Here is a 27271-nt window from a genome sequence, read left to right as displayed (position 1 = left end):
TTTAAAAAGCACAGAAATTCCCAGCACTCCAGAGGCAGAGGCAGGTGGATCTCTGAGTTTGAGGCCAGCCTGGTCTACCAACCAAGTCCAGGACAGCCAGGACTACAAGAGAAACCCTGTCTTCAAAAACCAAAAGCACAGAAATATAAGAATATGCTTTTGGTTTGTTTGGGGGGTTTTTTGTTTTGTTTTGTTTTGTTTGTTTTTGTTTTTTAGGTTTTTTGAGACAGGGTTTCTCTGTGTAGCCTTGGCTGTCCTGGACTTGCTTTGTAGACCAGGCTGGCCTCGAACTCACAGCGATCCACCTGCCTCTGCCTCCCGAGTGCTGGGGTTAAAGGTGTACACCACCACACCCGGTTATGCTTTCAGTTTTATTTTGTTGGTTGGTTGGTTGGTTGGTTGGTTGGTTTTTCGAGACAGGGTTTCTCTGTATAGCCTTGGCTGTCCTGACTCACTTTGTAGGCCGGGCTGGCTTCAAACTCAGAGATCCACCTGCTTCTGCCTCCCTTAGTGCTGGGATTGCAGGCATGCGCCCACGCGCCCTGCTGAGCTATGGCTTCGTTTTAATCCCAGGTACGGGATATGAGGCTGCTTCAGATTGTCCACAGCAGCTGACTACGATTTGCCTCATGCTCTAGCAGAGACGTGAATTTGCCAGCTGCAGATAGTTTCTGTGAGTGTGTGACGTTTGGAATTCTGGGGACTTTTCAGAGTGTCTGTAAATGCTGGCGCACCAAGAGGCATAGTGGGTTGTTGTTGCTGTTAATCTCGGTTTGTTAAGTAGCAGTGTGCAAAGAAGACATCAGATACCCTGGCAGCAAAGATCAAAATTGCCCTAAGGAACTTGATGCTCCTAATTAGCAGTAAATAGTCTAACAATAACATCGCCCCCTTTTCAACCCCTAACTATATTCAGGGATCTCTTTCCATACCTCTCTATACCCCCCCTTCCCCCCCCCCCCCCCCCGCTCCTATCTGCTGTTAGGGAGTTGAAAGGGTAGAAAATAGGTGAAGGGTAGAAGAAAGAAGAACCCACAAGGTAGTCAAAGATGGGGACACTAGGCAGCACTCCAGGGCCCGAGCCATTCTCAGGGTACAGCATCCAGAGGCTGTGGCCTCCACTTCCAGGCCACTATGGAGCCCAGCCCGGCTTTGAGCAGCAGCAGCCAGCATGCACGGGCCTAGCCTTATTTACCCTCAGCAGCCCTTTGTACCATTCCCTGCTCAGGCTGAGCCTCCACGCTCTCCCTTGTCACTTACTTTTAGTTTTTGTTAGAAGTCACCAATTCTAGCTGGGCGCAGTGGCGCACGCCTGTAATCCCAGCACTCAGGGGAGGCAGAGGCAGATGGATCTCTAAGTTTGAGGCCAGCCTGGTCTATAGAGTAAGTTCCAGGACAGTCAAGGCTACACAAAGAAACTGTCTTAAAAAAGGAAAAAAAAATTAGCCAGGCGTGGTGGCACACACCTGTAATCCCAACACCCTGGAGGCAGAGGTAGGTGGATCAAAGCCAGCCTGGTCTACAAAGTGAGTCCAGGACAGCCAAGGCTACACAGAGAAACCCTGTCTCAAAAAACCAACTAACCAACCAACAAAACAAAACCGAAAGCATAACCAGGTGTGGTGGCACACACCTTTAATCCCAGCACTTGGGAAACAGAGGCAGGCAGATTGCTGTGAGTCTGAGGCCAGCCTGGTCTACAAAGCAAGTTCAGGACAGAGAAAACCTGTCTTGAAAAACAAATAAATAAATGAAAAAGCAAGAAAAGAAATCCCCAATTCTGAATGTCATACAGTGAGCTGTACGTTATCGGCCCCCTACTAGCTTCCCTATACTGAAACTGTTAATGGGTGAGGCACGAAAATTATGTTTGTCGCCGGGCGTGGTGGCGCACGCCTTTAGTCCTAGCACTCGGGAGGCAGAGGCAGGTGGATCACTGTGAGTTCGAGGCCAGCCTGGTCTACAAAGTGAGTCCAGGACAGCCAAGGCTACACAGAGAGACCCTGTCTCGAAAAAAAAAAATTATGTTTGTCTAAGTTGCTATTCAGGAACTCGACAGCCATTTCTGTATAAAACCACCGTTCTTCACCTGAGTCTCCCTAAGTGTCGTCTGAGTGATGTTTTGACCTCGAGAAGCTCAAGTTCCCCTCAGATAAGCTAATGGCCCCGCTTTCCGGCCATGAAGAGCTGTGCGTTTTGCACATGTGCAGACCACAGACGACTTTGCTTCCAGGCGCCGTTCCCCATACTTTGGGCCATTCTACTTCATGACCCACAAACAGTCCTACCCTGGGGCAAGCGGATCTGAGACTAGGGGCCCAGTCGGTCTCCCTTTTGCATTTACTCTTAAAAGGTTTCAGTGGCTGGGATACTGGGCAGTGGGGGACAGCCTGGCAGTGGCAAGCTCTCGGTTTGTGAGGATCTACCACCCACTACCGCTGATCATGCTGAGAGCCTTCGCCCTGATGAAAACACCAAGAACCAGCAAACAACAGAGGACAGTGAGGGCCAGAGACAGCCCACGGCAACTCAACAGAACTTGGAGTATCCCAGCCTCGCTGGGCCCCAGGAGACTGAGACCACTGAGCTAGTTAGCCCAGGAATGGTTTCATGTTTAAGCATTAAAAAAAAAAAAGTTAATTTAAAAAAGATAGTTTTTGGTGTGACTCAAATCAAAACCTCATGCAAGAGGGACATGGTGTGGGGAAAGGCAGCTTTTGTGTTAAAGAGATGGTTTACCTGATAAAGCTTGCTATGCAAGCCTGAAGACATGACTTTGATCTCCAGCAAACATATAAAAGAGCTGGCCACAGTGGCATGCATCTGTAGCCCTAGCTTGAGGGAGGCAGAGACAGGCAGGTTCCTGGGCCTTGCTGGCCAGCCAGCATAGCCAAACGAGTGGGATCCAAGTTCCAGAAAGAAAGCTGCCTCAGGAAGTGTGGTGAATGGCTCTTGAGGAAGGACACCTGAAATCACCCCCCCCCATATGCATCCATATGTCATATCTTTTGAGGCTGCACCTGACAACACAATGCCTACCCCAGCACTTGGGAGACTAGGGTAAGAGGAACATGAGGTCAAGTCTAGCCTGGACTGTGGAGTGAGATCCTGCCTCAAAAAAACGAAACAAACTACAACAAGATATACGCAAACCAATGCCCCAGAACCTAAGTCAAAACGAAAGGTGTCTTTGAAAAATGATCACTCAAGTTGTCTCCTCCTCAAAACAAGGCTGTTGTTGAGGATTTAATCCAGGTGTCGTGGACTCATAGGTGTGCCAGTCTGGTCAGAGCAATCCTGCCTAGATTGGCACCAAAAACTAGCTAGAAGCCACACCCAGCCTGGTGGCCTGGGAAAAACTTCATGCCAGGCCAGGGCCCTGGGTGCTTAGTAGACACAGTCCCTTCTGTTGAAAGGCCCACTGAGCCAGGTATTGGGTCAGCTTTGCCACGTAATATGTGGCACTCTAAGGCCCAGGGGACCAACCCAGCTCTTCAGGAGGATGCATCCTCCTGCCTTAGCCTTGAGGGATACAGAAGCAGCCCAGGTGCCTTGCTATGCAGATGTGGTCAGCTGACTCCTCCGGAGTGTGCCCTGTCAGGCCTCTGAGCTGTCAGACCCTGCAATGACCCCACTGGTCGGGTGGAGCAGCAGCCCCCAACCCACACTACCACTTCCTCCTTTTCCCGGCCATCACTCTGGGTGGCTGATGGGGGTTGGCCACGCTGACCAGGCCTCCTGAGCAAACTACTTCCGCTTCTTGTGCCTGCTTTCTTCACCCAGGATGTTTTGGCAAGAGGCTTTTCTGTAGGCTAGACCCACTCAGTGTGCTGGAGGTCAGTACCGGTCCTAATCCTGCTCGGGAGGCGGGGAGGAGCTCCATACACTAGATGTGGTTCACCCCCCCGACACACATGCACTCCACGGTCCTGGCTGTTCCCAGCCTCCACTTCCTTCCGAGTGGAAACGGCCTCACAGTTCTCGCTACACAGTTGATCTGAGAAGCTCATGACTAGGCTGGCCACGTGGGAATAGCAAACACAGATCAGTGCCCTGGGGTCCAGATTATGACTCCCCCCAACCCCCATTTGCAGATAAGGAAAATGGGACCCAGAGAGGTTGTGTGACCTGAAAGACATGAACTCACATGGCCCAGACCAGGAATCTGGTCCTAAGCCTCCATTACTCCGTCTCTCTACCAGGCCTCATACTCAGGACTTAACATAATGGCTGGTCAAGGCTTCCTATGCCTCCCTTGCCAGCTAGCCAACCTCCCTCCAGCAGAGAGACCCTTCCATGGCCCTGTGGCCTGGCTGGGAAAAATAAGTCATCCTGTCATTCTCCTATCCCAGATACACTTGAAGCAGGGGAGAGCCATTTTCAAAGGTTCTCTTGAATAGAATTCCAGAACGGAGGATATGGGAGACAAGTGAACTTGGAGCCTTTGAGGGAGGCCTGGGTTTTGGCTTTAGTTTTTATGTGGCAAGAATAAAGCTGGGCAACTGAGCTGAGGTCACCCACCTCGGGCTCCACCTCCAGACTGTGGAGGGGACACAGAGGGAGTGACATTCAGCAGCTTTTCAGCAGGGTGCTCTCGTGAGTCGAAGCTCAGCATCATGTGGAAGAGCGTTTTCATCTTCCCTAGCAATTCAGGACAGGGTATGGCTGTGGCTGCTTATAAGTGGAGAGACAGGGAGCCTGGGGTGCGAGTGGTCCGCAGGAATTGCTTTAAAATTTTCCTTGGGGGGTCTGGAGAGATGAGCCAGTAGTAAAGAGCACTGGCTGTTCTTCCAGAGGATGCTGGGTTTGAGTCCCAGCACCCGCATGGCAGCTCACAGCCATCTGTGACTCTAGTTCCAAGGGACCTAAATTTCACCCGAGAACCAAGTGGGGCCCTAACTGTCCAGGAGGACTTCCTACAGGGAGAGGTGCTCCTTGCCACCCAGGGCAGCACCATGTCACAAACAGCTGGGACAGAATAGGGGGATCGGCAGTGGCAGCTATAGGAAACAAACAGTGGGTATCCAGAGGGGGTGTGAGGAAGGCAGAGAACCTGCAGAGGTGACCAGGAGGCAAGGGCTGTTCTGTGGCACCTGCCAGCTGGGCCATCATCATCAGTTACAACAGCAGTCAGGAAATAAGACTCCCTCAGAGCCACTGCTCTGCATCCTGTCCATGGAGGCAGCAGAGGCCACTGACTGGGCAGCAGTGAGCAGCATGACAAGTGAGGGACAGCTCCTTAGTGCTGTCTCATCTGCCACCAGCAGGCTAGCTCCCTGTGCAAAGCTGGGAGAGCAGGCAATCTTCGTGAGACAGGAAGTGTTGAATAGTAGGCTGGACACACCTGACTCTTACTTAAACATGGCTAGAGAGGCGCCAGGGGTGCCCAAGTGTTGGGAGGATGAGATCCACAAAGTCAAAAAACAAACACGTTAAGTTTCTCAGGCTGGGCAGTGTGGAGCACGCCTTTAATCCCAACACTCAGATCTCCGTGAGTTCGAGGCCAGCCTGGGCTACAGAGTGAGTTCCAGGCCAGCCAAAGCTACACAGAGAAACCCCGTCTCAAAAAAACAAAAACAACAAAACAAAAAGTTTCCCATTGTACCCTACCTACAAGCAAAACACTTTCTAGTGTCTCATGGGTTTTGTTTGTTGGCTTGCTTTTTGAGATGAGGTTTCTCTTGTGTATCCCTCCCTAGCTGTCCTGAAACTCACAGAAATCCACCTGCCTCCTCCTCCTGCCTTCTCTCTCCTCCCTCAGTCAAATGACAGCAGGGACTCTGCAGCCACTGTGCCTGCCATTGCTCTGTCACTAGCAGCCGCTTTGCTGTTGCTTGTCTCCTGTGGTCTCAGAAGCCAGCCACAAAGGCCACTGGGGAACCTGACACAGCCAAACCAATGCCCTGGAGATGAAAGTGGAGAGTGCGCTGCTTGGCTCCTTGCAGGACCCGGTACCCAGCGCCTGTGCTCAACCCTACACCCAATGGCGGGCCAGAGAAACACCTAAGGGACCTCTCCAGAAGACCTAGCTCTGTGACTGCTGCTGGGGCCCCAGGAGGGGCCCAGCCCACTTGCTTGTGGATTTGATGAGTCATTACTCACCACCCTTAACCAGCTAGCTAGGCTGTCCCTATGTTTCTGATACAGGGGCTGATCTTGTGAACCACTGTACACATAGGAAGAATAAGTCAATGGGCAGTAAGCAAGATGTTTCCATTGCTGCCCCAGTAATTACCCTGAGATGGGACTCACCTCCATATTTACTGGTTGGCTAATTAAGAAAGGTCAGACAGACAGAAGGATTGACGGACAAGAGTTGGCCAGAGGCTTCCGTGAGAGTGCCAACACTAGCCTAGTGAGTCTGGTGGGGGGGGGCAAGTAGGGGAGGTGGTCTGGGGAATGTTGTCCAACCGACAGATTTTGTGGGACCATCAGGGACAGAAGGAGCATCAGTGATTGGCGTTTCCAGATGCCCTGTCCTCGAGTCACCGAGGCAGAGACGAGGAGAGCCAAGAGCCAAGCAGTCCTGGAAATAATGCAGTGCAAACATAGGTGGAAGCTGCCCCATTGCTGGCGATGTGTGATGTGTGTGCAGGTCAGGGGCTGCCCAGCGAGGACTCGGGTTGTCTTGCTCATCTAGAGCTTTTGTGTCCAGGTGCCTCTGGCCCTGGGGGGCCAGAAGGATCACATCCAGACAGACACATGTCTTGGGAAGAGGGAGGCGCTTTGCAGCTCTTCTGAGATGTTTTAGGCTAGGAGTTGGAGAGAGAGGGTCAGTAAGCAAAGGCAGACTTACATTTTAGAGAACATGGCACACCCACGTGGGCAAATGAGCATGCACTGAAGTTGCCAAACAAAAAGAAAGGCCACACCTGCACTGGAAGATCTGCAAGGCCAAGAGCAGTAACTTAATGATGATGGAGAGGTAAAATGTTGCAGAGCAAAGTCAAGCCATCCTGGGTTACGTTCAGTCCCTCCGAAAACCATTCACTACCCACCTCAGTGTCTGACCTAGTAACCTTGTGATTATCAAAGCCTTTAAAGAGTACCCCTGGCAGGCCACTAGCTTCCAGCAATTCCAAAGCTAAGAATGCCATCAGGTAGTATTTAAAACTATGTCAGTGTCCCTCTTTGCTGTGACTCACCTACTTGTATCACCACCAATGCATTTAGTAAATGCCTTGATTTATGAGAGTCTTTGTTCTGCAACTAATGTGTGTGTGTGTGTGTGTGTGTGTGTGTGTGTGTGTGTGTGCGCGCACACGCACGTGCGCACGCACTATTTGAGGTATAAAACATTTCCACATGGACCATATCTTTTGGAGGCAACTTGTCCTGGGGCCATCGTCATTCATATTTGGCTTAAGAATAAACTCTTAGCCGGGCGTGGTGGCGCTTGTTTTTAATCCCAGCACTCTGGAGGCAGAGGCAGGTGGATCTCTGTGAGTTCGAGGCCAGCCTGGTCTTCAAAGTGAGTCCAGGACAGCCAAGGCTACACAGAGAAACCCTGTCTCAAAAAACAAAAAACAAAAGAATAAACTCTTCCTCCCTCTGAGGAGAGAGTTGTTCTGTGTCCAGCTGGGTTAACCAGAACTTAAGGTAGAAAGAAGTTTCCAGAACCTCCCACCAAGTTTTGGTCTGATTGTCTCTTCTGTCCTTACAAGCCCTTCCCCTGCATTGATAACTGCCAGGATTTGGGGATGTGTAGGTCCACACTGGGCTCCAAACTACAGTGGAGCCACAGCGCTGTGGCTGATGGCTGCCCTCCAGCTTCTGGGAGCCTAACAGAGAGAGAACACTGTGAGTTGTCAGGCCTTTCCAGGAACTACCTGAGGAGCCAGTGTAAGTGTGGAAGAGTGTGGAATTGGGCCTGCTGCTCATGAACTTGGTCACACTGAGCACAGGGCATGGGTGTGGGAAGTGGGTGTGAAAGAGGCTACCCTCTGTTGGGAGAGCACAGCTGCTTTTGAATAAGGTCTAGATGGCTGACAAGCTTTATGCTTTTAAATGGGCCTGAGTGGCCAGGCATGGTAATATATACCTTTGGTTCTAACATTTGAGGGGCAGAAACAGACAGATCTCTTGCACTCAAGGTCAGCCTGGCTTACATAGCAAGTTCTAGGACTGCCAGGGCTACACAGTGAGACCCTGTCTCAAACCAAACAAAATAAAACCCAAATGGGTCTCAGTTGTGAGGAAGGAAAGTACCCTACATGGTCCTTGAGAGGCCCTGCTCTGTGAGATGCTGCCTTGTCTAAAGGCTCACCTCAAACTCCACTTCTGTCTCCTGGTTCATGAAACTGAGACGTTAGAAATGCAGAAGGGGGCAGGGATGCGGTGGGGTGGGGGGCAGGGCGGGGGGGGGGGGAATGTGGGGAGGCAGGGATGGGGGGCGGAGATGGGTGGGGGAGGAAGAACACCTTGCAGGCAGAGGCCAAGATGGAAATGAACCTTTTGGATGGAGAACTTTGTAGCTCTTATGTCTACTTTCAAGACATCAGCCAACAGTGCCAGAAAGAAGGAGGAAGAGGAAAAGGGGGAGGGGACAGAGAGAGAGAGAGTCTAAAGACGTGGTACACAGCTGGCCAGGGCAGAGTCCTGTTAGGCAAACTGAGGGATCAAATAATTCCAGGGAACACAAAGAAACACAAAGAAAGAGGCAGACTGCAGATTCAGAAGAAGGAAGCCAGTGGCGGGTGGGATCTGGTGGGATACAGACCAGCACGAGTCCGGTGCTCTTACTACAGGATCCCTCTGGTCCTCATAGAACCTGAAAGGCCAGTGCTACACAACAGCTGCCTCCATCACAGGATAGTGGATCCCACAGTGCTAATGACATACCTGCCATCCGTGCAGCCCCTGCCGTGCGGATTCGGCAGTCATTCCAGGGCTCACCAGGGCCTGGCAGAGAGCAGGGTAGGAGGCAGAGGCCTTGGTTGAGGGTAAGTGAACTGAGGAGAGGAGGGAATGATGCCACCCCTGACTGTGAGACCAGGAGAAAACATTGACCCCCTACAGCAAACTGAAGGGTCGCAGGCTATCTGCAAGGGAAGGACGGACACTGCTGGCGTCGTGCTGGTGTCCTTCCTGCAGCCCGTGAAGGACTCCTACACCTGAAACCAGGGACCAAAGGTTCAGACATTGTCCTGAAAAATGCCACCCCCAGGCCTCATAGCCCCTACTCTTTCCTGCCAGAGGATGTCTCAGGAAGAGTACTGGCCGAAAGGGGAGTTCCAGCGTTGGCTTCTGGGCCTGATCAGTCCCGCCAGTCACTCAACCCTTGTGCTGAGACCACTGCCTGTGGAAAGTAGGGTAAACACCATCGTCTCTTCCAGGGGCTCTGAGAACTCAATGAAATGACTCATAAGGAAGCCTGGACACTCAGCAAGCTTCTGGGAAACGGTGCCTGTTGTGGTTAGCACATATTGACTAAAGACAACCAAGAAGGAAATTGAAAAGGAGAACCAGGGTTGGAGCCTCACTGTGATATTTATCTGGGTCTCAATTTTTCCATCTGGAAACTGGGTGAATACATATACCTCGTGCTCTGCAGGGCTGGCGTGGGATATCCTGCCCTGTGGCTGTGAACTGCAGTGAGTGCTGGGCTGAGCTACTGGACTTGCGGAGGAGTCCGCTCCTGTCACACTTCCTCTGCAGAAAGCCTTTCAGGCTCTCCTGCAGCCTTAGTAGGGTCTGGATCCCTGTTGTGGCTGAACTCTCCCAAGGCTCAGCGCTAACCAGGCTTGGCACTTCAGCAAGTGTGTGTGAGACACCCTGTCCTTAAGGTTTGTGTGCCTCTCAGTTTCAACCTTCTTCCACAGAAGGTGATTTATACCACATCCTTTCTAGATAAGAAACCAAAGGTGCAAAAAGTTGGAGGGCTTATAGGGCCACTTGTGGCCATAGTAGGTAAGTTCTTGGGGTCTAATGTCAGAGTGAGAGAAAAAAAGAGGGGCCCCTCTAAGAAAAGGACTCCATGTCAGAACTGGGACGTTGCTTTGCCCTGCCGAACACAGCCAGTGAACACTTGTATAGAGCCACATCCTGGGAAAATTTGTCTCTAAACAGCAAGCGCTTCCTTCCTCTGGGCCCCAGGAAGCTGGGCAGGCTGAGGGCCCCTGGACAGTAATTATCTGACAGATCCTTCTCAGGCTAGGAGATGGCTCAGCTGGGAAAGTGCGCTTCTAATCCGAGTACCGGAGAACCAGAGATTGGCGAATCCCAGTAGCTTGCTAACAAGCCAGCTTAGTCTAGACAGTGAGCCATAAGCTCCCTATCTAAAACACACACACACACACATACACACACACACACACACACACACACACACACACACTTCATCTCAGTCTGTGTTTACGAACTCCTTCCTCTAGAGCTGGCAACTATCTGAAGGCTGGAATGAAACTCCCCACAGGCTGGTGGAAAATCCTGCCTGAACCACACTCAGGTATTTTTCTCCAGGGTCAGTTTCTACTCTTTCCCTGTATCAAAGTGAGAGTCATCACAGGCACTTCCGCTGCAGCACCTCCCTTCATGCCACGCTGGGCTGTATGGACTCCCCCATCCCTCTTGATTCAGTTCTCATGCAGCTCCAGGGGCATGGTCTACACTTCGTGGAGATCCCCTGCTCACCTCACCCCTGCCTCACCTTACCCCCACTCACCTCACCCCTGCTCACCTCACCCCTGCCTCGCCTCACTCCTGCTCACCTCACCCCTGCCTCACCTCACCCCTGCTGGCCACCTCCAGCCTTGCTTGCTTGAGCGGCTCTCAGCTGGCCTTCTGAGCCTTCCTATCCTCTGCCTGGGGAACAGGACCTGAGCTAGTGCAAGGACAGGTGTCGAGAAGACACAAGAAAGGAGCAGCATTTGCTTCCGAGCCTGTGGTTCCTGAAGCAAAGGCCAGAAGGGCCACATTTTCACAGCAGGTCAGGCAGGCAGAGGTCACAGTAGCGTTGACTCCCAGCAGGGCCTACCATGTTCCACAGAGGAGGCAGCAGCCTGGACTACCTAGCCCAGACCCTTCTTGAGGGATGTTGAGAACCTGTGGAGCCTGAAGCGGGGATGCGATTACCTGACAAAGAGACAGGTAGGTCACCACCAAGAAGAACCAACCATTCTCGGGGTCTCCCTAGTACACCCAGGATGGGGAGGCAGCAGAGCTTGTCATGAGTGGGTAGCCAGGCCAGAGAACGTAACTAAAGGAAGATCAGACCTCAGTTTCCTTACCTATTAAATAAGAACAAAACCACCCAGCTAAAGACCTAGCCAGCCAAAACTATCTTGAAAAAGAACAAGAACAAAGTTTGAAGCCTTTTTTGTTTTTTTGGTTGGTTGGTTGGTTGGTTGGTTTTTTGAGACAGGGTTTCTTTGTGTATCCCTGGCTGTCCTGGACTTGCTTTGTAGACCAGGCTGGCTTCGAACTCACAGAGATCCACCTGCCTCTGCCTCCTAAGTGCTGGGGTTACAGGGGTGCGCCATTGCACCTGGATGAAGTTTTATATTTCTTGATTCCAAGCTTTACTATAGAGCTATAATAAAACAAAACATCATCATCAACAAAAACAAAAACAACAACAACAACAACAACAACAAACCATGGTACTGGCCCAAAGGCAGACTCATAGAACAGTGGGGTACACTAAAGATGTCAGACAGAGGGGCTAAAGAGATCGGTCAGCGCTTAAGAGCGCGGGCTGCTCTTTTGAAGACCTGGTTTTGATGCCCAGCATGGTAGCTCACAACCACCTCTAACTCCAATTCTAGGGGATCCAGTGGCCTCTTCTGGCCTCTGCAGGCAGTAGGCCTGTGTATACACAGTGACACACAGTCATACATGAAGGTAGGGCACCTATACACATTAAAAACGTTTTTAAGAGCCCAGAAGTAAAACCTCACACTTATGACCAATTGATTTTGAAACATTCATTCATTCATTTATTATTTTTATGTATGTTTGAGTTGTATCCCTCATGTGTGCAGGTCCCCTCAGAGGACAGAAGAGAGCACAAGGTCCCTTGGAGCTAGAGTTAAAGGTGTTTTTTGTGAACCACCTGTTATGGGTGTCTGGATCTGAACTCAGATCCTCCAGAGGAACAGAAAATGCCCTTACCACTGAGCCATCTCTCCAGCCCCTGATCAATTGATTTTGTACGAGTTCCAAGAATATTCACAAATAGTGCTGGGAAAGCTAGATGTGCACATTAAAAAAAAATGAACTCAGACTCTTACTTCATACCATGAGCAAAAATCAATGCAAAATGTGTCGTGACACAAACGTAAGATCTAAAGCCATACAAATCTGAAAAGAAAATCTAAGAGGAAAGCCTCCTGACATTGAATTTTTTTTTTTTGCCAGTGTCGTCCTGAATATGATATGACAAAACAAAACAAAAAAAAATAGGTAAGCTGGACTTGAATAAAATGAGCAAATGTTTGTGCATCAAAGGCCAACATCAAGAGAGTAAAAAGACAACTTACAAAAGAGAATAAAAGATCTGAGAACTCACATAGCTGTTAAGGAATGCGGACCTAGAATACAGAAAGGCCTCAACAACAACAAGATGAACGGCACAATTCAAACAGGAGCAGAGGCCTTGAGTAGACGTTTCTCTGAAGATGTACCAGTGGCCAACTAGCCCCAGAAAAGCCCTCCATCATTTGCCGTCAGGGAATGCAAATCAAACCACAATGTAACACCACTCCATGCACACTAGGATTGCCCTGACTCAAAATGAAGAAAGAAAGGAAGTAACAAGCCTCAGCAAAGAGGTAGACAAATCCTAACTCTTCCCCTTGGCTGAGGGGATATAAAATGGGTGGTTAGAACGTTGATGCTGGTGGGCTGGGGTAGAGTTTGGGGTAGGGCACTTACCTAGCATGTACAAGGCCCTGAGTTTGACCACCACTCTGGCATGGAAGTTAAACATGGCATTGCCATGTGATCCAGAAAACCTGAATTCTAGCGCCTTTGACAGCCCAAAGGAAGACACAGCGAGAGTCCACCAATGGAGGAGTACGCAGGCCAGGCATGCGCGCCCTCACTCTCTGTCTGAATTATAAAGAGACTGTGCTGTCTTTTCTATCAAATGGTCAAATAAGACAAAATTCCATGAAAAAGTATTTTTCAAAAGAAGCCACTTGGCAGAATTTCAAATTCCTCCAGGGCCGGCACTTCATGAAATCAAAATATGTGCTCAGAGTTGCTCTTTCTGCTTTTAGCTGCCTTGTTCTCAACCAGCCAGTGCTGTTAAGAGTGGGAGCCTCAGCTGGGACCACTCAGCCTGAGGCACAGGACCCCTTTGCGTTAGGAATAAAAACCCAGCAGGACACACTGTGGGTGAGCTTGTCTGTTTAACTCCAGCAAAAGTAAGACTTTCTGTTTTACCAAACTGCTTTGGACCATGTGGTCATTTTCTGACCCCAGACCTATTTCCTTCACTATGATGGCATGCAATTGTGCCATTCAAGAAGAAACAATTCCCAACAGCACGAACGAGCCTCAAAGACATCATGTCAAGCCTATTAAACCAGACGGAGGAGAAAAAAAAAACATGGTGGGGCTCTGCTTGTTTGGATGTGGGTACCTAGACTAGTGAAATTCACAGAGGCAGGCAGGAGAGCTGGGGCTGGTCACACAGCTACAACTGCATCGCTCCAAGGTCAAGGGCTGTCTGAGATATACAGAAAGGCCCTGTCTCAGACCAACAAACACAACCCACCGAAACCAACAAATGAATGGAGCAAGAGGTAGGGATGGAGCCATGAGAGACCTGCTTTGCACATGCAAGGCCTTAGGGTCAAGGCCCAGAGGGCCCCCCCCCCCCCCCCCCGCTCCCCGGTGCTCACCCAAGTGGAACAGAGATGAAAAGGGATGAGGAGAAGATATCCATCAAAGCCCTTCATGTCAGGGCCTGGCTGCCAGCCTGTGGCACTACGGGAAGGTGGCAGAGCCTTTAGACGGTAAATCCTCATGAAAGGAAGTCACAGCATTAAGGGCCTGCTCTTGAGGAAGGTACTGGGACCAGCTTACCCCCCTTCTCTGTCCTCCGCTTCCACTTCCTTTTTCCCTCCTGTCTTCCTCTTTCCCCACACCACTCTCCCGCAGCCCCGCCTCCCCCTTTCCTTCCTGGTTGCCATAAGGTGAACAGCTTTGCTCCAGTGATGGTTCTGCTTTCACCACAGGCTAGTGCAATGGGACCAAGTAGCCAATTGAAACCATGGGCCCAAAGAAACCTTCCCTCTTTATAAGCTGGTTTCCCTGGGTATCATGTCACAAGCCTGGAAAGTAGACTTAGAGCAGGAAGGGAGGGAGGGAATTATATTGTTTAAGGGGAGTAGTTTCTGGACAGACGACGAACAGTTCTAGAAACCGTTGAGTGTGTTTAATGCCACTTTCTGACACACTTAACACTGATAAAATGGTAAATTTTATGCTACATATATTTACCATAAAAACTCCACACAGGTACCCTAAACCTTCAAACCCTACTGCTTCTCAGGTGAGTCAAGGAAGCCAGCAGGTGATAAAGGCTGAGCGAGCACTCCAGCTTAGTGCTCTAGGGGCATTCTGGCATGGCCACACATTTAAGGCCAACTTTACCCTGACCCCCAGCCCGGAAAAGTTGACCTAATTGGTCGGGAGCCAGGCACTGGGGCTTTTGGGGGCTCTGGTCCTGCTCTAGCTCCGACTTTGTCTCCTCTATCTGCCTTCCTTCTGGCCACACGAGCCTCTAGAACACAGCACGGTTGATACCTGCCTCAACCATTCTGTCTTCCATGCTGGCGTGCTTCCATTTCCCATGCCTGTCTCTGCACCCTGGGCCCTCCCCGCTGACACCCTATCCTCACACTGGTGGCAAATCTCTGGGGCTACTTGCCATCACCTCTGGTGGCTGGCCTGCCTACACGCTCAGTCACTTCTTCATCAGGGTGCAGGGCCTCAGCAAACGCCACCCTTCCCAGAATCCCAAGGGGTCCTCTAACGCTAGCGGTAGCCGAGCCTCACCTAGGTCCAAAGCCCTAGTCCCATTTCTCCTGTCCCAGCCTGTTTCTTCTGCTCAACGCTGGGCTAGGGACACCAGGCTCTCAACAGTACTGAGCTGAAAACAGCAATTTTGCAAGTTTTCATGATGAAGAAATGATAGCGTGTGAGGAAGTGGATATGTTATCAAACCGCTTCATGGTGCCCCACTGATGTGTGCAGTTCTCGTGTGCGCGCACGCGTGCGTGTGTACATGTGTGCAGTATGTGTGTTCTTGTTCACTATATTTGCACATCTTCCTGTACGTGGAGGCCAGAGGTCAACTTTAGGGTCCTCCTTCAGTTGTTCTTCACCTCGTTTTTATTTTTATTTTTATTTTTTGAGACGTGGTCTCTCTCACTGAACTTGGAGCTTATCGATTCTGTGAGGCTGGCTGACCAGTGAGCTTCAGGGATCCCCCTGTGTGCACCTCCCCAGCACTGGTTACAGACACATGCTGTCTGGCTTTTACATGGGTGCTGGGGATTTGAACTCAGGTTCTGATGCTTGCACAGCAGGCGCCTTGCCAATGAAACCATCTCCCCAGCTCAGTTGTTATGTATCAGTTAACACATATTTTTTGGAGACAGAATCTTGCTATATTGACCAGGCTGGTCTTGAACTCATGATTCTCCTATCTCTGCTTCCCCAGTACTTGGATTACAGTTATGTTCCAACCCCCACTCCCTACCCCGGCACCATGCCTGACTGAAAAATAATTATAAAAAAAGAAGAAGAAGAAGAAGAAGAGCAATTTCATGAGACCATTAGTGTAATTGAAAGAGATGGCATGGGTCATCTTGTGATTTAAAACCAAAAAGACAACTTGCTGGTGGCAGAATATAATTTTGGACATGGTCAAAGAGGTACGCCGGAAAGATTTATGTTGAAGAGACCCATATCCAGTTATAAATCTTCCTGGAGACCCATCCTGGCCCAGCTGACTGTGGTGAATCAGCAATGGTCCCCTACCTCCGAGCCAGTTTGTAGGTGATAGTGATTCATAGCTCCAAAACAGATTAGCAAAGTGGGGCTGAGAAAGGGAAATTACTGTCTCCAAGCCCATCCAGAAAGTGAGGGTGACACCAGGCAAAGCACTGAGAAAGCCTGGTCCCTTGGGAATCTAGAAGACAAAAAAGATAGAGCCTGTAAGGGAGTGGCCTTCACAGCCATCACAGAGGGTAGCCTTGGTGTGTGTGGGCAGCTCATTCGAGGCATTTTTGGCCTTACCACTAATTTCCTTCCCTCTGCGGTGTCAGCCAGCTCGGGTGACATGGGAGGGTAGTCCAGCCCGAGGCCACTGCCACCATAGGAAAGGCTCAGAAAAGGAAGTGTATCTGCCACTCAAGGGACAGATGTCTTTCACTGTCCAGCCTGGGTTTCCCTTCCTACAGCTGCTTTGCTTTGCCCAGTGTCCACTGTGCCCTGTTCCCTTCCCACATCTCTGGCCTGCCCTCCTCCTAGCTCCCAGAGGCTCCCCTCCCTCTCACATCCAAGCAAGCACTGTGCTACCCCAACTCCCCCAGCCTCCCTGGGGCTGCTCTAGCTCTGTGCGGGTCATGGAGAATCGCCTCACATTTTCTACAGAGAGTGGATCCTGCAGCCAGGGACAACTGGCAGGCCGCGCAAAAGCTGAACCAAGCACAGCCACTGGGTGGTGACACACACCATTAATCACAGCACTGGAGAGAGAGAGAGAGAGAGAGAGAGAGAGAGAGAGAGAGAGAGAGAGAGAGAGAGAGAGAGAGTTACACATAGAAACTCTGTCTCAAAAAACAAAACAAAACAAAACAAAAAAGACAGAGCCAGCAGAGCCACAAATCTCTGCCATCTCCTAACACCCACGGACAGCTGGGTACGCCTGTAGAACAGACACACTGGGGCCAAGTTCTTGGTCTCTGGCTGCCCTCATGCACAGCCTGTGGAAGACGTTAATGTTATTAAACCACACACTTGGCCTAAAAATACCTTTTGGGTTTGAAAGCAGGAATCACTTGGTTTCGTTTTAAAATGTTTTCTCTCTTTTTTTTTTTTTCTTTCTAAATGACGCATGTAATCTATGTTTAGTTGCAAAGAGTAACCCCCTCCTCCATCAGAATGAGAAAAGGCAGAGAAAGTCCACCTCTCCTGAACCCACAGGAACCAGTGTTAACCCACTGGGGGCAGGCAGGCCATCCCATGCAGATTACTATCCAACCAAGCTGTTCCTGGAATCCAAGAGCAGCGAGCATTGATCCATGTGTGCCCTGGAGCTTCCTGAAGCTTCCGTGCTAGCACAAAGTGTCGCTGCTCTGTTCCTCCGGGGGTGACTTAAGCAGCTGAGACTCAGAAAAGTCTTCATGAAACTTGAAACAAATGTTCTCTATTTTGATTTGTTTGATTCATTGTTAAATTGATATGACTCAGACTCAATGATAGACAATGTTACAGAAGTGCTCACATTCACCTAGGCTTGTCCCCCATGGGTCACTTTTCTCTTACGCTCTGAGCAGCTAACCACATCCCTGTGTAGCCTTCCAGAGTCTCACTGTGAAGACAGGCTCATGCTGGTATCTGCTGATCACTGACATACCACACATCTTCCAGACACGTTCGGGCTGTCCAGCCCCGGTCCTCCCAGCAGGCACGGCAGGGAGATGTGGAAGGTGGCCAGTGGCAGCCAAGGCTAAGATACTCAGAGCCTCCTGGTTCATCTCCTGGACTCTCTGCAAGGCCCCATTGCTTCCCAGGCACCCGCCCACATGGAAACACTGGCTTCTTGACCCTAAGGCAATGAAGTCTTGGCCAGCTCCAAGTCCTTCCATAAACCTTTGTTGACTCTGGTTCATCCCCCACAGGCCTGTACCCTTTCAAGTCACTGAGATCTCCCCTGACACTGTAAAAAGGCTCCTCCTTAGCCAGAGGGCTTTAAGAGGTCTAAAAGCTGATGTTCATACCAATACCAAGGAACTGACCCACTCTTTAAAGCAGAGGTTTCTTTCAGACATCTACCCCAGGAAGTAATCCCCAAGTGCAAATCTTTATATTCAAAGATCAACCCCTTGTACCATTGGCCAGAGTAACAACTGACAGTGACCCCAGGTTGCACACTGTGGGATAAGTAAACCACAGGGCGCTGACTGAATCCAAAAGCTAGAAAACTGTACTGCCTTCCAAGATGGTGCCGTGTTCAGTCATGTCCATGGGGTTCATCCTAAAAGGCCGAAGGTCACACCACAGTGTGAATATTCCCAACGCAACTGAACTGTACAACTTAAAAACGGCTAGGGTAGAGCTGGGCGGTGGCAGCGCACGCCTTTAATCCCAGCACTCAGGAGGCAGAGGCAGGCGGATCTCTGTGAGTTCGAGGCCAGTCTGGTCTACAAAGTGAGTCCAGGACAGCCAAGGCTACACAGAGAAACCCTGTCTCAAAAAAAAAAAAAAAAAAAAAAGGCTAAGGTGGGAAAGAGCAAGGGATGCACGAGGACCCAGAACTTGGGGAAGGAGAGTTAAGCTGATAAATATATGGCCTCAGTTGAAGAATTTATCCCTGCCCTGCCAGTCAAACTCCTAGAGGGAAATGCAGCCTTTGGTGTCGTAGCTACCACCCACCAACCAGCTAGTGGTAGTTTGTTGACAACCATTAGGCCCAGGTTTTGCTAGTATATTTCAGCCTTGCTCCTCCGTTCCCTGCAGTCCCTGGGCTGTGTGTATAGTGTCCAGCCGCCCACTGGCTCCTGCATGCTCAGATTAGCTGTAATGGCCGCATCTTTTGCTTTTGCATCCTCTCGTGATTGTTGTTTTGAGACAGGACTCACTGTGTAGGACAGGCTGGACTCACAGTAGTCAGTCCCACAACCCTCCTGCCTCAGCCTCTCGAGTACATCATCGGGAAGAAAACTTCAGACTCTGAGATAAGCGAACTGTGACATGCCTGATTCATATTTGGCCAAGTACGCGGCACGACAGATTTGGAAATGATGCCTCTCAGTTCCCTTTATTGTGAATATTAGAGCAACTTCCTGTTAAGTAACACACATCTCAAATTTTTGTCCCAGTGGATTTATACAAATATTCAAGAACAAATTCTTCAGCTGAATACATCGGAGAGACAAGTATCCAAATGATATATTTTATGATATATGCATTTTACTATTACTTAAAATAAGAAATTAAATTAAATACCACGAACATAAAATGAGAGAATACAAAATTATGTGCATAGTATGTTTGTGCCTATGTAAACTAATAATATCTAGCAAAATATTACTGTTTATGTGGTGTGATGTAAGGGTACTCTTTTGTACTTTTTTTTCTCCCACTTTCCTTTTGGGGTCTTATATTAATTGATTTTTTTTTTCTTAAAGAAGACCTATTCATAGCTTTAACAGTCCAGGACAGACTTTCGACAGCATGGCAGATGGCACACTGTTGTGTCACCATGGTAACAGGTCCTAAAGAGAGGACAAATGGCTTTAGGAGATGCTGATGTGGGGGCCCCTTCGTTTTCTTCTCTCAGCCTAAATGGGGAAACTCAGTCTTGGGACTAGGAAGGGGAAGAGGCACCAGCAGCAAAAGGGACACACAGGGAAGTGACAGGCCCAGCCTTGAAGGCTGAGATATGACCATGTACTGACGGGAAAGGCTCAGCCATGTCCCTTAGCACCCAAACAAGAGGCGAGGGCCCATGCCATCATATGGGCCTCAGTCTCTTTTGGCACTTACTTTTTCCTTTCAACTATCCCCAAAGAGATCTGATGGATCTTATGAAAATCTGGCTCAGAAACAGGTTTTCCTTCTTAAAACAATGCCCAAAGAATTCCTTTGCAAAGATCATTGGCTGTGCAAGTCTCAGGGAGCAGAGAGGCCAGGCTGGGAAGGCACCACTTGAACATTGCTGTTCTAGAGCCTTCTCTAGGCCAATCATCTGGTGCCCTCACACTCTCCAACTTGAGCTGTGACATCCTTGAAGGCCCAATAGGCCGGTTCATACAGAAGTGGGAATAAAGCTCAAGGTACTTTTTAGATCCAACACAGAAAACTGCTTGTAGGGACTGGTAAGATGGCTCAGTGGTGACCTGAGTAAGATGGCCTGGTGACCTGAGTTCAACCTTCAGAATCCCCAAAGTGGAAAGAAAAGAAATGACTCCTGCACAATGTCCTTTGACATACACTGCCATGCCATGGTGAGTGTGCCTGCCTATAAATCAATTAAAATGTAATTTTGAGACACACACATACTGAGACAGACAGACAGACAGACAGACAGACAGACAGACACACACACACACACACACACACACACAGGTCATAGGAAATGAAACCAAGGAAAATGAGTTCAGGAAGACAGGTGGACTGTGGGGCATTCATGGTCACTGGCATCTGGGGCTGAGGTGGCCTGGGGTTGCTTATAACTTGTAGCCAAGTGCTAAGCCAGTCTATAAGGCACAAAGCCTTCAGTGGGAGAAGCCTGGATTCTCAGCCCCAATCTGACCTCACCTAACAGGTCCTGCTCTGAGACTTAGCCACAAATTATCTGCAGTTACAATGTTATAGTAAATAACAATGCGGTTTTTTTTTATTTGTTTGGTTGTTTTGTTTTTTTCAAGACAGGGTTTCTCTGTTACATAGAGCCCTGGCTGTCCTGGACTTACTTTGTAGATCAGGCTGGCCTCACACTCACAGAGATCCACCTGCCTCTGCTTCCCAAGTGCTGGGATCAAAGGCATGTGCCACCACACCTGGCTGATAACAATGCTATTATATGTATTTTTTTTTTAACAGAAATCAAACTATCCTTTTCTTCCTACTGTGGCCCGCCACCCAAACTCACTCCCACAGCAGCTTTGGAATGTTCTGCACAGCCAGAAGCAGGCCATCAGTACCGTGTGGCTGTACAGACAGTCGCAATGCAGGCGGGACTGCATCTAATCCCACGCTAAATGTCCCACTGCTTCTAAGTCTAATGTCCCATTATGTCTTCCTTTTCTGGGAGCGACGACTTGAGACAGGGCCTTGCTGTGTATCCCTGGCTAGTCCACAGCTTCCTTTGTAGCCCAGGCTGCCCTAAACTTGCTATTCTTCTAAGTCTCCACCTCTCAAACACCAGATCACAGGTCTATCATGGACCTGGACCATCATGCCCTTTTTTTTTTTTTTTTTTTTTTTTTTTTTTTTGTCTCCTTGGTTACCAGGTGAGAACGCCTCTAACTAGCTCAGGTCAGCCGACATTTCTCCGCCGCCAACAATGAATCAAGCCCCAAAGAGACCTCCGCAGGCTGCATCTACAGGACCCACGGACACGCTTGTTGATAAAATTCCTTCCCTGGATGGAGGCTTGAACATCTACCCTCTCCTCTCATGGTTCCGATGACAAACGGACGCAGCGGACTCCACCGAAGGCCACGGTGGGGAACCAATGAGTTTACTTACTGAGGAATGCGTGAGGGGATGTGGGAAGGAGCATGGATGACTGGAAAGCCGATCACAGAAGGTCCGCACCCGACGAGGACGACAGCTTCCCCCACGGCTTCACAGGTGGGGGGGGGGGGCCTCTCCCCTCGGCCTTCCCTGGGTCTATGCTCTAACCCTTCTCCCAGAACCCGAGGCGAGGCCACATGCAATCAGGGCACAATTGCAGACACCTGCGAGATGGCGGCCAGCCCGATACTCAGCTGAGGGCGGCATTGCTCTCCCAGCCCTTCCTTCCCAGAGAGAACCAATAGCAACGCGCCCGGCAGAGACGCTCTATGGTAAAGAGCCCCCAGCTGAACTCAGAAAGACGGTGGCAGTTTGGCTGGGAGGATGGTCCCGCACGTTGTGGGGCCTGTAAAAAAAATATTAGGGTGAGGCTGGGGGGGTGGGGTAGCTAGTAGGCAAAGCGCTTTGCATACAAGTATACAGGCTCAAGTTTGAATTCTCAGAGTGCACGTAAAATCAGGTGCCGCCCACGTCTATAATCCCAGAGTGCCTAAAGCAAGATTAGAGAGACAGGAATTCCCGGAAACTCAAGGGCCAGATAGATAGCCAGGTGCACAGAGCAGCAGACATCAGGGGATCCTGTCTCAAACAGGTGAAACGGAGACTAACTCCAGAGGCCATCCTCTGACCTACGCACATCATGGCGCATGTGCCGCCACACCACACGCACGCACGCACGCATGCATGCACACACGCACGACTTTAGGCTCTCTCCTGTGTGTAAAGCATATGAGCTCTGATGAAGTAATGACGTCTTTATCCCCTAGGACCTGATATTAGAAATACAGCTGGTTCCCACCTGCGTTCAGGATAGACAAAGTTGCCAGAGAAATGATGTGCTCTGAGATTGCATATGTTCCCTCAGGCTCAGAGGTTTCCTTCTGCTACTTAAAAATTAGATGTTGGGGCTAGAGAGATGGCTTAACCATTGAGAGCATTAGCTGCTCTGCTCGTCCAGAGGACCTGGGTTTAATTCCTACTCCAGACAGGGTGGCTCACCACCATCTGTAACTACAGTTCTAGCGGATCTGATGCCCTCTTCTGGCCTCCATAGGCACTGCATGCACATGGTGTACAAGCAAAATACTCAAACACATAAAATAAAAATAAATAAAATTTAATTTAAAAAAAAAACCCTGGATTTATCTTTTTCTTTTATTTCCTTCTCCCTCACTACATCCACTGCCTTGGTCTCTCTTTGTCACTTGAGACAAGGTCTTATCACGCAGACCAGGGCTTGCTTTGAACTTGCCTTGACCCTCTTGTATCTGCCTCCCTAAATTGAGATTGCAGGTGTATATATGCAACCACTCTAGGCCTAAGACTATTTTTCAGAGTCGGCTACCAGGATGCAGGGCCCAGGGACAGTGCAAAAGGTTCTTATTGTCCACTTTCCTCCTTGTCCCTGCTCTGCCTTCCCTGGGAAGCTTCTCCTAACCCAGTCCTAGGGAATCAGCTGTAGAGATGAGATGGTCCCTGAAGTCCATGAGGCCAGCAGCATCCCTGAGGTGTGGCAAGTTCAGGGCACAGGAGTGACACCACCCAGGAAGCAGCCCTGGGTGAGCGGAGTGCAGCTGCTCTCGACACTGCTGCCACACCCTGATGTCTTATGTGCCGGCCTTCTGCCTGGGCCCTGCCACTGGGGCTGCTGTTTGCCTCAGCTTTGATCGAGGGAAGGGGGGCCCAGGAGTTTGGGGTTGTGATAGAGAGATATGAGGGATAAAATAGCCTCTGGCCTTCTTGGGCTGCAGGGCTCCAAGTCAGAGCAGCAATTGGATTCTGGCTGTCTGCCTGAGCAAGGGGCGCCCTGGTGAATGTGATGGGCAAAGCCAGTGGCCTTCAACTACAGCTATGGACTGGCCCTACGCTCTCTTTGTAAAGACGGGGAAACTGAGGCCTAGATGGACACAAGGTGTCCTCTTCAGGCAAGGTCTCTGCGAAATCAGCTTTAAGGGAGGAAGGCCACCCACACGCCGGCACGGGCCTCAGCAAAGCTGGCGGGAAAGGAAGGAAGGGTGGTTTGTTCACACTCATCCTCCTTGCACAGCCCCAGGAGCGGGTTCTGGCTCCCGCTGAGGAGGAACCACAAGAGTGAGAGGTCCTGAGAGTGTCCCCTGTGGTACTGGAGTGTCACCCTCGGGAGAAACACATCCCAGCTTTAACAGAAAGGGCTCAGCTTGATTCCAAGTGCCATGGGGTGGGGGGTGGGGGTGGGGTTGGGGGGAACAGTCAGGGGTGGGGAAATAGGGGATAAGCTGAGGGGAAAGTGGGAAAACAAGAGGGTTGGACAAGCTCTGTGGCCTGGGCCAAGCCCCTGTGCTGCCAGGTGCCCTTATTTCATAGGATTTGATTTACACCTGTGCTGAATTGGAACCGGCAAGTAAGAAGCTGCCTAGCCCAGCCGCCTTCGGTATGAGAGCAGAGGCTGGGTGAGAGAGAAGTAACAGTGGCAAGGCATCAGGGCTTCGCTGCATTGAATCACCTTCAGCGGCCAAATATTTATACCTATTTCCCTTTATATAGATGTAGAACTGAGATCCAGAGAGAAACGGTGACCTACCCAGCCCATATGAAGCTTGAGACGCAAACCAAACCAAAGCTGGCCTGGTGCTGGGGCTGCTGACTTCTCCCTTGTCACCTTCCCTATATACTCTCCTCAAATCCTCCATTAGCCTGCCCTGGCAAGCTCTGCTGCTGGGCTGCCTGTCCCAGAGGAGAATCAGCTTGTGAGCACAGAGGCCATCCCTCTGCTGGCTGTGGGGGTAATGTCTGTAGAGAAATCTTCCAAGCCAAGACCCCCTTTGATGTCAGTAGAGACTGTTGTGGCCCAGGCCATCTCCATGATAATTAAGACCGAAGTCAAGGCACAATTTTTATGAGAAAACTCCCTTCACAGGGATGCAACCCTACGTCACCCTCTTAGGCCCGGCTGGACCTGTTCCTCAAGCTCACCGCTCCCAGTAGATTCCACTCACCCAGAAGGCATCTCGGAACTGCAGCTGGGCCATCATCCTCAGGCGGCTGTTGTGTCAAATGCTAAGCACTCCTGTCTGTAGCAGGGCTGAACACCAGCCAGGCGCCAGGAGCACGTCCCTGTCCCAGCACGCTGGCCCAGGCCCTCCCTCCCGCTTTCAGCCGGCGGCGCTGTCTGCAAAACGCTCAGAAGGCAGCCACAAGCCAGAGACAACTGCCGAGGAGGGAGGGGAAAAAAAGCTCAACCTGTTTTGTTTGGGGCTAGAGTCAGCGGCGAAATGAGGAAGGAACCCTGCCCAGTGATGGAAGGGTGGGCCACGATGTCCAGCCCAGGCTCTCGCCAGCCCCGGTGATGGAGGAGGACGCAGGCTGAGGCCCAGGGCAGGCAGCCCAGGTGGCAGGCAGAGGCTGGGAGCGAGGCAGGATGTGAACAGGCCAGGCAGGCAGGCAGGCAGGCAGCCTGAGGGCCTGCACAGGAAGGTTTGTGCAACCTCCCCCAGGGCAGGCGCAGGGCTCTAACCCACAGGAAGTCGAGCTGCTGCGGTTCTCCTGCGCAGCCCCCGCCTGCCACCTGCCACTTTGTCGCCTCTCTTGGGTCCTGGCCCAGTTTAGCCTTAGAACCGTCAAGTTAGGAATCCTGAGGCTGTTGTCCACCTGCCCGGGCCCCAAGAAGTTAGGTTCTTGGGGTCTCACCCAGGTCAAGAACATCCACTATTGATTCCAATCTTAGCAGTTCATGCCCTAGACTAGGCTCCACCCTCAAGTTGCTCACAGTAAGGGGAGAGACTCAGCTGTGGTCCTGGGGTTCTGAAAGCATCAAGGTGGAGTGAGCAGGGAACCAGCCAAGGGAGCTCAGCCTGACGTGGCATGGGTCCTGGTCCCTGTGCAAATCTTCACTCATCCCATCTTCAGTCTATGACTGAGAGAGACAGGAGTCTGGAGTTTGTTTAACTTGGAGTCTCTCCCCTTCAGTAGCCGAAGGACCTCAATTGACCTTCTAACTCAGAGCCTCAGCATCCCTGCCTGCCACCTCCAGCTTTTGGGAAAGTATTTCATATCAAGAATGCTTCTGAGACAGGGTTCGTCCACTCAGCAGAAAGGGCTTCTGGGAGGCCAGAGGCCAGGGTGGGCTCGTGAAAAGGATGAGTCAGGGGTTGTCCGCAAATCACCACCCTCACCAAGGCTTACCTTAGGACAGGCTGTGTTGATCAGGCAGCTGAGCTCCCAAGTGCAGGTTACACTTGCCAGGGCTTAGAGAGAGCCACACCCAGGCTTCCTGAAGCAACTCCCAAGAAGAAACACAGTGGGACGGCTGCTGGAGGCTCTTCTCTCTAGAATTCTGGGACTAGAGCATCTTTAAAAAAAAAAAAGATTTATTTCTATTTTTTTCTAATTTTTATTTGTGTGCATATGTGTGTGTGCTGTGCGTACAGATGCCTGTAGAGGCTAGAAGAGACAGATCCTCTGGAGCTGGAGTTACAGGCAGATGTTAGCTGCCTGATGCATGTGCTGGGAATCAAACCCTGATCCTTCAGAAGGTGGCCAGTCACTGAGCTCCCGTGAAAGCAGCCTGAGTATCACAGTACCCAGGTTTTCTGTTCTTTGCGGGTGCAGACAGCTTGTGGTGTGGATACCTTGAGCTTCACAGAGCCTGTGCCGAGGCTGCTACCAGTGTCATAGTTTCCTCAGCTCAGTGTCTCCATCTGTAAAATGGGTGTAAAATGCCTCTCTCTTCCATCTGTAAAACGAGTTTGGAAAGCAAACCAGAGCCTCCATTACCAGAAGCCTTGTTTTAACTGGCAGGAACAGCTGAAGCTGGCTCTCTCCTAACCTCTCCAGGTTTTGTTTTGTTTTTTGTTTTTTTTTTTTTTTGGGTTTTGGTTTTAATTTCTTCTTTCCAGTTTGCTGGGTCAGCCCGGCCCCTCTCCCTAGAGGCACACTTGCTCCTCTAGATGCACACTTTGCTCTTGCACACGCACCTCTCTCTGTGTCTTGTTTTTCTGAGACAGGGTCTCATGTGGCTGGCTTTGAACTCCTGGTCCTCCTGCCTCTACTTGCTGAGAACCAGGATGACAAATAGTGTATGCCAACATACCTGGCAGCCCACGCCTCTTTCTAGACTGCCTTCCTTGGTCTTCATAGGTGGGTCAAATCCTCCCATCCCTCAAACCTTTTACAGCTCCTAGGCCTGGGCAGGCAGAACAGCCAGTTTGGCTCTGGGGCATCTACTTAAGTGCCAGACACATCATCAAGTCCCTTAGTCCTCATCCATCCCATACTCATCCTTAAGGCAAGATACCCTGTGATTACCTTAACTCCCCCAAGTTCAAAGGGTGAAGAAGCAGAGGGCTGGTGTGGTCCCAACACAAATGCCCCCAGCCTCTGTAGTTATCCTCATCAACACGCCAGTTCTACCCTAGACCCTCTCTCCCCGGGTGATGGGCGGAAAACCTGAGCTGGAAGAAGCTGTGGTTGCGTTCACTGTCTTATACATGTCAGCTGGCGAGGTCCTCTGACGGTCCTCCTCCTTGCTAGCTGTGGTACCTCAAGTTTACACCCCCAGATGCAGCCACATCAAAGGAGAAGGGGAAGCCGGGCTGTCTTCCCCTCAGCCTCTTGGGAGATCTCCCCCGGTGTCTCATTGGCTAAGAGTACATCACACTTCAACATTGTTGCCATGAGAACAGACCCCCTGGGGCTGTTACAGATGCTGGAGACTGTCACCGTGACCATGAGACCTTCGCCTTCAGCATAGAGTCACAGAGAATGCTGGGACAGGTCTGCCAGGAGGAAGGCAGATCCGGTTTCCACCCTAAGG

At 50.5% G+C, this 27271-nt stretch overlaps 1 protein-coding gene across 3 annotated transcripts in view; it reads right to left on the bottom strand.

The window, feature by feature from the left end:
- PSTPIP1 (proline-serine-threonine phosphatase interacting protein 1) overlaps nt 1-26940 on the bottom strand; it is a 44816-nt gene extending 17876 nt beyond the window's left edge. The window contains exons 1-3 of one of the 3 annotated variants that reach the window (XM_084782285.1): nt 26764-26940; nt 25642-25807; nt 24456-24667 (exon numbers count right to left, since the gene is read on the bottom strand). In XM_084782285.1, coding sequence (XP_084638411.1) covers nt 24456-24491 — 36 coding nt within the window. In that variant the 5' untranslated portion in view covers nt 24492-24667; nt 25642-25807; nt 26764-26940. Of the gene's footprint in view, nt 1-24455; nt 24953-25641; nt 25808-26763 lie in introns of those variants that run through there. The other 2 variants (XM_084782287.1, XM_084782284.1) reach the window with 2 other exon arrangements.
- Between the last annotated feature and the right edge of the window lie 331 nt (nt 26941-27271).

This window comes from Acomys minous (assembly GCF_964271855.1).
Source record: "Acomys minous genome assembly, chromosome: 5".
NCBI classification, from domain to species: domain Eukaryota; kingdom Metazoa; phylum Chordata; class Mammalia; order Rodentia; family Muridae; genus Acomys; species Acomys minous.
The sequence above is the reverse complement of the archived record's forward strand: the minus strand, read 5'-3'. Positions and strand labels throughout refer to the sequence as shown.